At 41.1% G+C, this 11720-nt stretch overlaps 1 protein-coding gene across 1 annotated transcript; it reads left to right on the top strand.

The window, feature by feature from the left end:
* The first annotated feature begins 386 nt into the window (after nt 1-386).
* On the top strand, nt 387-10548 carry LOC311498404 (uncharacterized protein). Its single transcript, XM_084558974.1, has 11 exons — nt 387-1156; nt 1843-2070; nt 2388-2431; nt 2751-2776; nt 3389-3492; nt 4657-4748; nt 5344-5570; nt 6411-6558; nt 8428-8584; nt 9064-9117; nt 9210-10548. The coding sequence occupies exons 1-11, from the start codon at nt 1135-1137 to the stop codon at nt 9458-9460; spliced, it is 1353 nt and encodes a 450-aa protein (XP_084415100.1). The 5' UTR covers nt 387-1134; the 3' UTR covers nt 9461-10548.
* Nucleotides 10549-11720: the final 1172 nt, after the last annotated feature.

Genomic DNA, 11720 nt, shown 5'->3' with positions numbered 1-11720 from the left:
TTCAATCTTAGTTATCGTCCTTAGTTACAGTATGAACAGTTTTATGCTGACTTGTTGTATAGGGGGAAAAACAGGAAGCAATGTGATGAACGCGGCATACAGTAACCATGTGGCCACTTTGGTTAATCACTTTTGCCGCTATAACCAAAGCATGTAACACGTTACCTAAACAGTCATGTCATGAACTGAATCACGCCATTAACTGAAACATACTCTCAGCTGCCAATTTGCCCCACCTACCTCTATAAATATTCCCATCATGATGGCTGAAGTGCTGACTCAGCTTTTAATGGGTTTCTTTTAATGGGTTCTTTCTGTTTGCTTTTCTCCTACGTAGGTAGGAATAATCACAGCGTTAATCGTTGGGTCATCACTACACGTCTTTATATTTCATTAATGAGTGATAAACCTTTCAATTCGGTCTCAACTGTGGCTGCAGTTGTTTGTATCAGCTCTGGAATTTGTTCTTTGTCCGTCGCTCATCCTTGCATGGCCTACTGTATGTGGTCCAGATGACAGACGTTCATAGTAATGTGAACTTCTTCATTGAGAGACTTCTCACCACATCTCTCCAGAGATTCCTTCTTAATTCTCTGGCTACATCATAAACCACAGGCAGTCTTTTGTAGCTCCAGGCCTTTGACGTTCCCGCATGACCCGCACTTGTGCTACTACTTGTTAAACGCCAATGCCCTCTTTACTTCTCCACAGAACGTACAATTGTTCTCTGTGCATGTTCGTACAAGGTTGGTCTCGCTATAAATCCTCTCACTAAATCGTTCAACTAACACAGTCTATAAAAAGGTCCAGGCTCTCGTTTAACCACTGGAAGTTTCTGAGCTCAGAGCAAGCCCGGTATTTGAAATACGAACGTTAAAAAGAAATAAAAAACACATCATGTAAACTTCTGAGCGCTAACTTGATGCACAAACCACAACAAAAAGCAATTAAAGCAGCTATATCGGTGTGCTCATTCTGACTTGATCTGTCTCGAATCTTGACTTCGTCACTGTTTTTTCAGGTAACATCATCTGGGGTCTCAGTGAAAAGGTGTCCCGATGCTGTGGACATACACCCTACAACCCGCTCAATGAAATATGCTGTCAGTCAACCATCACTGCCAAACCTTTTCCCATGGCACAGTGCTGTGGTAAAGGTAAGTAGAGCTGGACACAACGAATGAATATGAATCAACATGTAAGCACACAGCTCACACTTAGCTATGGTGTTGCTTAGGCGTCCCTTGTATCTCCAACACAGTTGTGACTCATCAGAGAATGGACATGGGTCTTCTGAGGGTGTCCTGTGGTGTCTGGCAACAGGATGCTGTTAGTGGGGGGCCTTTGGGTCCTATGGGTTGAGGGGAGTTGCCTCTGTGGATCATCCCACAGACACTTGATCAGTTTGGGATCTAGGAAGATTGGAGGCCAGGTCAACACCTTGTGCTGTTCTTCGTGTAATAATGTCCATTATGTCAAAAAACGTCATGAGTTAACAGCTGTCCATTAGTACTTTAAGGCATAAAGATCAGGAACATTTCAAGAACTGTGAAAGTTTGGAAAATGAAGGCGTAGAACCCTCATCAAGGTAGCATTGGTATAGAGCAAACAGCTGTGTTCAACTGCTGTATTAATCCCTATTACAGCAAGAACCTCTCAAAAGAGTAAAGAAGAGTATCCCATCAGTACTTTAAGGCGTTAAGGTTTAGAGAGTTTTAAAAACCTCTTGGAGAATGTAAAAATCATAAAAGCACTATCCTTGTTAAAAAAAGTTGAAATTCAGTTGAACCTCAGTTGTGGTTAAAACAGAATAGCTTTCAGTGTCTTTTCATCTTTTCCACAGAGACGTATGATGAGGAAAAGCAGTTATGCTGTGGCCCAGAAACTAAGAAGGTGCCCCTGAACAGAAACACCAGTGACCACCAGTGCTGTGGTCATAAACAGTACAACCTCAAAACCGAATGCTGCTGTTGGATTAATGAAACACATGCTAAAGTCACACCCCGGAACAAGTCAGTGGAGTGCTGCATGGACAAGCCAAGTACATCAGGAACACGTTCTAAGAGAGATAGTGAGTACAAACTTCTTGTATATAAGGCACTTTATATTGGATCTCTCCAGTCGGATGTCAGCGTAAATAATCCAGCGTATTAAGGAAAGGGGTCGAGAGCAGTTTCCTGAGCTGTTGGAATTAAAAACAACTCAAATGACGTGCTGTAATGCCTCAGCTGTCCCAGAGCCAAACAGTAATCTCTGCTGATGTCCAAACACAGGATGAGTCACCACGTCGGCTTCTGTCGCTACTTTTGATTTGGAGAGGTTTTGGATACACTTTCTTAGGGGCTTTTTTTTTTTTTGATCCAAATATTTTGCACTTGTTGTTCACAGGTCCTCAAGTGCCTGGAAGTCAAAACAAGCAGTCTTCAGTTGAGGTGATTACGTAACCCTATTTGCCAAATCTGCCCAGACTTGAATAACAATGAAAACAACTACCATTCTTCATCCATCCTGGAGATTTCCTGTAACATATTATGCATAGGAAACATATTAAATGAAAGAAAGACGATAAAATCAGTTAATTGGTTCCTGCCATAAGTCTGATCATATCAAGGCTTGTATTGTCTGATTTTTTCCTGTGACGCCTTATTATGCTCCTCAAAGGACAAAGATTTAGTTGAAAGGGTGTGGACTGTCATGTGATATGTTTACATTATTGTGTGTGTGTGTGTGTTTGTGTGTGCGTTTTTCCAGTGTGTACTTCAGTCTCCACCAAACTGGTGAGTTAACCACATGTTTTACCTCAACTCTGCTTTACTATGAGCAATAATACGTTTTCACTGCACTAACTTGTTCCTGTCACACTTGCCGGTAAAGTGGAGGTGTACTAATCATGGCTCAGTCCCAATAAGTATCCCAGGAAACGATGCCCGTGAGCAAGATTGCACAATAGCAAGACCACAATGACATGAAGTCATCCATCATAAATTCACTTGTGCTTTCCCTCGTGTGACAAGTCAAAATGTCGTTGAAAGGAATTTGTTATCACGTCATGCGTCACAGTAAAAATCACATGGATGAATTTTGAATACAAACCCACAACACTTCAAATAACAAGTGGTGTGGGTTACGGGTTATGAGCTGCATCTTAACATCTCTAACAAACATCTGTGGGCGGTGAACCTGCATAACATATCTTGTCAACACTCATTCATTTGTGCAATCCACTTGTTTACAGAAATGGCGCTAGTTGAAGTCAAAGAGTCAACAAAGCCAGTCTGTGGTGCCGATGAGATGTGCGCTTTGTTTAATCGGCACGCTTGCGGGTATTTTCCTTTATGATAACATTTATGGACTCGTTTTGTGTCTGTTATTCCCTTGTCTGTGTACAGCACCAGCCCAAACACCAGTGTCTGTGGGACAATGTGTTACAATCCAAATGTGCAACGCTGCTGTGAGAGAAACCCGGGAAAACGCAATTTGTGCTCTGCCTCAGGTATCACTGTCTGCATGTTTGGATATGTACAGGTGTTGCCCACCACGCAAAGTAACGTCTCTGAGATAAAATCTCAAATCTATTTTCCAACCGCAGTTAAAGCTTGCTTACGTAAGTGGCCATGTCAACACAATAACAGCTTTCACCTCTAATCCACCCTGACAGGCACATGACTTCATGTAGTTTATGTTCTGTGCCAAATTGCTCATGGCAACGCTGGTACAGAAGACTGAGATTGCTCAGGAGATGCTGTTAATGTTAAACTAATCAACTAATAAACAAAATTACTTGTTCTTTGGGTAATCAGGAACATCACTGGGTCTAGCAAGAACTACAAGCTGTTTCTCCGAGTCTCCGTCTCTGGGAATCGCCTTCCTCTGTCAAGACAGAATTAATAGAGGCATCTGTTGCTTATTAGTTACCAGAAAGGGCGTTTGGGGATCCACATAATGAGTGTGAGATTTTACCTTGCATCTGAAAGGGGTGCAACAGAAAGCAACATTGTGATCTTGGGTGTGTGATCTTGGTACATGTGCCTCTTTTCCATCATCTGATTGCTTCCAGAACCATTCACAGACAGTAAAATCAGTCTCTGCATAACTCAAAGCATTAGGGAAAAGGCATACCTTGGCTTCCGACTGGAGTTTTTCAGCTGGGAAGTATTTGAAGTAGAAAAGAAAGCTTAATCGTTTTTCAGTTGACGTATGCAAACAGCTCGTCTCCTGATTGTTTGCCGCTAAACCATTGTAGACAGCTTTTGTCCTAGTTGTTCAGAGCTGCACATTTCAGAATGTGAGAAAAGTGGAAAGTCCTCTACTTTGGTATCAGGTGTCTCCAAGGAGCTGAGTCCAAAGACAATAAACACGGGCTTTTCCCATACTGCTGTTGGCTAAAAACAATTTGACCTTTGCTATCAGGAAACAGACAGACTGACACTTGCATGTACATGTGGTCTTCAACAAAATAATGGAAACCACAGCTTCTTTGGAACAACCTAGATGACACTTGTTCTTCTCACAAAAAAACATATCACCTTTCATGTGAACAAATATTGTCTCATGAGCCATCTTTTCTGCACGTCCTTTATCCCCACACCCTTTGCCTGGCACCGGTCCTGGCCTAAATGCTTTGTCTTCTATCCAAACTCCCAACCCCTCCATTTAGGACAATGCGATCCAGCAGCCACTGTGTACGACCCACATTCACAAATTTGTTGTGAAGGCCGTGTATCTAAATGGATGCCCTGGATGGATCAGGTAATGCATTAATTAAGATGCTGTTCATCTCTGACAGTCCTTCTGTGTTTCTGTGGGAAACTCAAAGCACTGCTTTGTTTTAGGCCTACACACTTGTCTCCTTAAAAACATTTAAGAAGGCCTCATGTGCCTCCTGACTTTTTTAAGAAATAGAAACGGTAGCTTTAACATTTCTTTGAGAAAAGTTGCAGAAATCACAGGAGCCCAGTTATCCCAGTTAAAAAAAATAGTGTTGCTGCAGCTTCGTTGAGAGACAGCTCGGAGCTCCTCCCAGCTGCATTTATACAGAAACTCAGGGTGTTTTCCATCTTATGTATAAAGCTCGTCCGACGGCGTTGTCAGCGGTAACCACATATGCTAAAGGATAATATAAAAATACCCTGGTAAGATTTAATCAGCTTACTTTATTTGCAGTAATTACATGTATGCAAGGTAGAGAATTTTTCTTTTTTTCCTGATTTTCATTTTTTTTTTTTTTCATGCAGTATTCATGCATTTATCTGTTCACATAAGTGCATTTAAATGTGTGTATGGCACTTCAATTTTGTGTCTGCATTGCTGCACAGTTTAAGGTATTTTCTCTGCTTTCTCAAAGTGCTGTGGGGACACACCGTATGGCTCGGGCCAGCGTGGAGTTTTATGTTGCAATAACACCTTGTACCGGGACAGAGAGGATGGGGAGGAATGCTCAGACATCAGTATTCCATACAACCCGGCTAAAGGGACTGAGTGTTGCTCTCAGCTTCATGGTTCCCCTGGAAAACACTGCTGCGGGACAGACGTCTACGATCCTTACACTGAAATCTGCTGCAATGGACACAGGTAATTGCTGGTCTGTGTTTGTTCAACGTGACAGTAGAATGCAGATAAAATCCAGTGAAACAGGGGGACTTTTTTGTCGTTGTTGTTTTCTAGCTTGTTTTCTTACACTGTCTGCTTTGTGTTAATGTTGGTCCCTGGGCAGGATCATTTATCCACAGATATTGAAGCAATGGGAGTTAATTAACTTTTCCGTGGCTTACAGCGAAAAAGCTAGACAGCTAGACGGGAGGGTCAAGGAAACATTTCTCGCAGCTCGCATTCCAGGGGAGACAGGGAGGGAGACAGATCAGCGGCAGGTTTTCTGGCTCCTTAAAAACACTCGTGGCGCAAAGGAATGTCTATTTGTCTGGATTCAGCGGAGACTTGGGTTATTTTGTTCGGAAAAAGCTGTCTGTGTTTACGCCTTTGTCTCGTGCTGGTGCCCACGTTTTTTTTCAGTAATAATATTGGGCGTACGCAGCGTCTGGAAACTGCTTGGAAGTCATCCATGTAATCTGGGCCTGATAGACATACTGTGTCTGTTTACTTGTAACTTAACGTAGTGTTCACTGCTGTACTGCTGTGACCGCATATTGCTTAGAGACTGCATGTCTACACATGGGGGACGGCAGCACCACTCAAATATGTCCCATGGCAACACTGACGGAACACAGAAGCTGCTGTCCTGATGATTTATTGCTTTCACTGCGCAGCCTGTGTGAACCCAGACATCCTGCAGACATCCGACAGGAAGCATGTTCTGACCTCTCCATCTGTTGAATGACATCTTTTTTAAGTTTTCTTTAGATTCTGCAATCCGTTTTTTTTTTTTTTCTTTTAAATCTGTTCTTTTCCACCCAGACATCACAAAGCAAACAACACTCGCTGCTGTGGGGTTCACGCCTATGACATTAAAGACACAGAGATGAAGTGCTGCGCAGGAACGCTGCACAAACTGAAAGCAGCAGGTGACATGCAGTGCTGCGGATCCGTCCTGCAACACCCGACGGTGGGTTTCATTAATAACTCAGTGATAACTCAGTATCTTTACTTACACATCTGTTCACTGATGTACAGACACTGATGTAACAAGAGTTGCAAAGCGCGAGCAGCTATTTTAGGTGTCATTTTACATGAATGAATCATTTTGAATCACTTCTTGCCATTCCAGCCTACGTCGCTGACTGGCTTCTTGTGCCTCATGTGTGTAATATTCAGATTAGCCCAAAATAATTAAATGAATGTGGTTTCTCGGGAATGAAGTCAAAATAATTATTAGGGGTCCACGCAAACGAAGTTGCTGGATCCCCATTTTTATTCTTCTTCGCCTTAATGTTCTACGTACCTACAAGTGTCTGCCTAGGACAAACTGCAAGGGTGAAACGCATCAAACCTGTTAACTTGGTAGGAGTCCTAGCGTGTCACTTTGGCAAGGTGTCAATACACATGCCTGCAGCTGGGTGCCGCTATAATAAGTCAATTTACGTTTTGGCTCATATCTCGAGAGCCGTGCGCCCTAGAAACAAGATTCTTTCTCCCTCTGATTCCTTACATGGCCCTGGTTCAAATAAACTAGACCACGGCCATTTCCACCTGCCATTTTTTTTCTGCCCTTTTGAAGAAAATTGCACCTCAAAGCAAAATAAACTCCTCCTAGCCCGTTCATCCAATTCTCACCAAGCTTGGCATGTGTCATTTATGGACAAAGATAATGGAAATTCTTCAAAAGAACTTTAGCAGGGTTATTGATTACAAAGTTAATGGCTAATTATTTTTTATGGCGTGCAACAGTAAAACGTCAAAGCTAATATTATGTGAAGTATATACCCAAACTTAATCAAACTTCATATCATTGATAATAATATGATTCTGTACAAGCACCCCAAATTTTGCAACTCTTGGTCTCTAGGGGGCGCTACAAAAGCAACATTTCAATATCTCAAAAACTGCAATAGCTAACTTCATGCAATTTGTCATACACAATCTGTAACATTTTGTGTAGACGCCCATCAAGTTGCGTAAAATTGCATGTACAGGGGGCGCTACACGTGACACGCAAATATTTTATATGACTTTAAGGCCTATAACTTTTGAAGTATTCACCCAGTCCTTATGAAACTTAGAAACCGTCATTATAATATGCTTGCATACAATCATGCCAAGTTTCATGAAATTCGGCCTGTAGGGGGCGCTACAACAACTACATGTTTATATCTTACAAACCACCACGGTAAACTGCTTGAAATTTGACAATAATAATTTGTGGATGACTCCTTTCAAGCCCGCTACTGGTGACTTATGCCTCTGCGTTCCGTCTCGGGGACAACTTTGCCACGGCATGGACCCCTTTATGATCACTTGCGATCATCTAGTATTTAACTTTAACAGTCTAGGATGCAGCTTGACCAACCCTGCCAAAAGTTATAAAATTATGTCATCAACAAGTCAGACTTGCTTTTTTGTATTTTTTGTATATACTTTATGTACACAGTAAAAATCAGCAATGTGTCCATTCAACCCATAATCTGAAACGATTTTCTAAACTCATGAGGGTTTGACCTCTTGACCTTTGAATGTTTAAATGAATTGATGCATAATGGTTTTGAGCAAAATTTGACAATCAATGCTGAAATAAGTTTAAGAAAAGCATGTGAGTATTGAAAAGTAGCTGAGTATTTAATAATCTTTTTTCTTGTTTTATATACTTTTTCAGATTGCTGAGTATTTATAACAGAGTTGCACTAAACGTAGCCCGCCAGCAAATGAAACATCGCGGTTGTCATGGATGTGTGTGACATTAATATGAGTGTCATGAAACTCTGGATTAAAACACAGCATGTCTTTATTGCGCATTAAAATACTTGATATCTATTTGTAGATCCAAGTTTGCTGCCGCAGTGAAGACCAAGAGGTGCTCTACTCTGCCAAAGATGGTTTGGAATGCTGCGATCACCTCCAATACAACACCACTCTGTGGTCGTGCTGTGCAGGGAGACTGACCAACCCAAAACCGAACGGGACGAAGAAGGATGATGGTGGGTTGTGTCCACTTCACAAATGAATATTTGCCTTTTTATCCCGAATGCAATTCAGAACGCAGTTTTAGATTTTTCTGAAAGTAAAAGTGGAAACAAATATTGTTTATCAGCATAAAACAGGTATAAAAAGTGAGACCATTCGTTAAATCAGCAATTGAAATTGCAACCTATGAACATAAACTAACCAACTTTCACTAGAGCCCCATTTCTAGCTCAAATAAAACAGCCCCAATTTAGGAGCCATCCATCACAGATTATGGCTGACATGTTCTTTTGCTGATGCAGTTTTTGCACTAAACATAACATTTACAGTGCCAACATGAAGTTTGATCTTGGCGCTGTCACGCCTTTATGAGCTTAAATGAGTTTTTCACATCAACAGTCCTGTCTCCTTCCTCACTAAATGACACATTTTGAATGCACCATCTTGTTCCAGCACATCCCAGCAGTAACACATGTATGTTTTTCTTTTCCAGAGCTCAGGTTTCTGCTTCCGAACAATCTGAATGAAACCCATCTTTGCAAAGAAAGTAAGATATCTGTTTTACAGTTTTTCCTTTCGTGAAATAAATACTGTTTAGGAATAGATGGATTTGTAAGTTCTTTGTTATATCTTGTTTAGTCTACGTCGGGACCGTAGAGAGTGTGTCTCTGGAGAGCGTTGTGTTCAACAACGTGCTGAAAATCAAGGGAGAAAACGCCACATTCGAAGTTCTGCCTTCGCACGTCATGGGAATAGGTCAGCGCTGCAGCTTTCCCAAACTGATCCATGGGAAGTCCTACTTCTTTGACAAAGATACGGTCTTCACCAAAGACAACCACGACTCTATTTTACAGATGCTTCATTACATTATTTCCAAGTGTTCTCTTTAAGTCATAACTGCTTGAGCTACTCCTGCATGGTCAGTGTTGTTCAAGTACTTATACTTATTTACATACTCACATTATATGTTTCAAAGAATAATTGCATTACTGTTAACGCAGCAGTCATGGGTGACATCATCAAGACTGCATTACTTGATAGGTGACTCTGCCATTTTCCTGCCACACACATCTCATGGTCTGTGACATGTAGCTCTGAAGTTGAACTCGTCCCCAACAGCCTGGTCACTGACAGCCACTGAATAGTGGTGTTTGAAACTCAGCACAACATTTTTAGTTTTCACTGAGTATCAAATTGTAATCACTCAAACAACTTGTGACTAAAGACAGTAATCACTACTGTAACAGCATGAGAGAATGTTAGGATGTAGTTTGTTTCCCCCACATAAGCTAACTAGAAATACTTTACTAATACTGTGTGGAGCTTGCATGTTCTCCCTGTGTCCGCGTGGGTTCTCTCCGGGTACCCCGGCTTCCTCCCACTGTCCAAAGACATGCTCATTAGGTTAATTGGTGATTCTAAATTGGCTGTAGGTGTGAATGTGAGTGTGAATGGCTGTCTGTCTCTCTGTGTTAGCCCTGTGACGACCTGTCCAGGGTGTACCCCTGCCTCTCGGTGCTGATGACAGCTGGGATAGGCTCCAGCAGCCCCTCGCGACCCTTAACAGGAATAAGCGGGTATAGAAGATGAATGAATGAATGTTTGTCTTTATTATCTTTATGCTACATTGGTTTTTGCACTGAACTGCAACCTAAATGGCATATGTTTGCACATAACACAATTGAATGTTTACATGCAAATCACATGATTTATTATATCTATCTATAAAGCTAGAAAATGATAAGCATTAAATCAACATCAGGGATACAAATATGCTATAAGATGCCAAATCCCCTCTTACCTAAAGATTTTTATTTTGATACCCTGAACTTTCCTGGCACCGTGACCAACTGTTTTTTGTTTGTTTGTTTGCTTTTCTTCTACATTCAGGCTGCATATTTTCATGTGAATGTGATTTATGTACTGTGATATGCAGTAGTGGTGGAAATGGCAGCTACATTTACGCTTTTAGGGTGTACTGTACATGTCAGATTGAAAATAGATGAATCGCAATATATTGCATGTTAAACTATGTTTTATTCCATTTTATACTGCATGTTTATACAGGACCTACCGGGGTTGCCTTAAGATTAAGCTTTAAACATATAACAACAATAAAGGGCATTTATAACTAATCATGTCTCGTGTCACTGACTTTGAACTACAGTGTTGTACTTCATTGAGGTTTTATATTGTGTGATTTTTCTTGGCCCTGCTTCATTCACTGGAGTTGATAAGTTCATGCAGGGTTTGCTTTGGCTCTGAATAAATCTCAGTTTTATCTACTGTCGAAAAAAAAAAGAGGTACAGGGAAAGGCCAGATAGTAGCCTACGTCTCTTTAATTCAACATGTAATCTAGGTTCTTAGAATCTACTGGTTTCTGGAGTCTCTTAGAAGTAAAAAAGAATCACTGTAGATGATCGGAGTTTAAGGCAAGCAGAGTTTATTCTTAAAATGAAATAAACCCGAGTCAGTTCAGGACAACATGCGAGGTCTGACTGATTTCATGGTGTTGTGCAACTCTTTGTATACTTTTGCGTTTCATTTACATACAGCTGTTGGACAGAGCCCCTTAACAAAGAACATTTCTTTGTTCTGTCTCGGAAATTCCAGTGTCTTCATACAATATTTGGTCTTCTTTCTTTTTTTTTTTTGTAAATTTTATTTGTGCAGATTTTATACATACAGGTAGCCTAGAATCTAGACGCTCCCCTAGCGGCAGCAAATTACATTTGCTTCCAGGGGCAGTCTAGTTACGCTCCGTTGACTTGAGATTTCGAAAAATCCAGTGCCATAGAGAGAGAGAGTTGCAACACTCCCATAGACCTCTGTTGTAAAAAATGGCGGCGCTTTTAACCGCTTACTTCCGGGATTTGAAAGTTGGATTAGTTCCAAACACTGTCATTTGGGCGTTGCACCTCATTCACTTACATTGCTGCGCATTGAGTTGTTCCAGAGGTAAGTTGCTGAAATATCGACCTCTTTTGAATTGTCAACTGTCTATATTGTATCAGAGGCCCTTTGCGATGCTTATACTGGTCTTCATTTGTATATGCACAGCGTAATTATTTATATTTTATCTTGGTTGTTTCAACCAATTTTCTAGCATTGCCTGCTAACTAATTAGCCAGCGCGACTTCCCCTGCTGT

The sequence above is a fragment of the Chelon labrosus genome (genome assembly GCF_963514085.1).
Source record: "Chelon labrosus genome assembly, chromosome: 13".
Taxonomy (NCBI): domain Eukaryota; kingdom Metazoa; phylum Chordata; class Actinopteri; order Mugiliformes; family Mugilidae; genus Chelon; species Chelon labrosus.
Note: the sequence above shows the minus strand (reverse complement) of the source record. Positions and strands in the feature narration are given on the sequence as shown.

Coding starts and splice junctions, on each gene's coding strand:
- LOC311498404 (XM_084558974.1), top strand. CDS start 1,135: ATGGCACAGTGCTGTGGTAAAG. Junction 2,432..2,750: donor ACAAGCAGTCTTCAGTTGAG/GTGATTACGTAA, acceptor GCGTTTTTCCAG/TGTGTACTTCAGTCTCCACC. Junction 5,571..6,410: donor ATCTGCTGCAATGGACACAG/GTAATTGCTGGT, acceptor TTTTCCACCCAG/ACATCACAAAGCAAACAACA.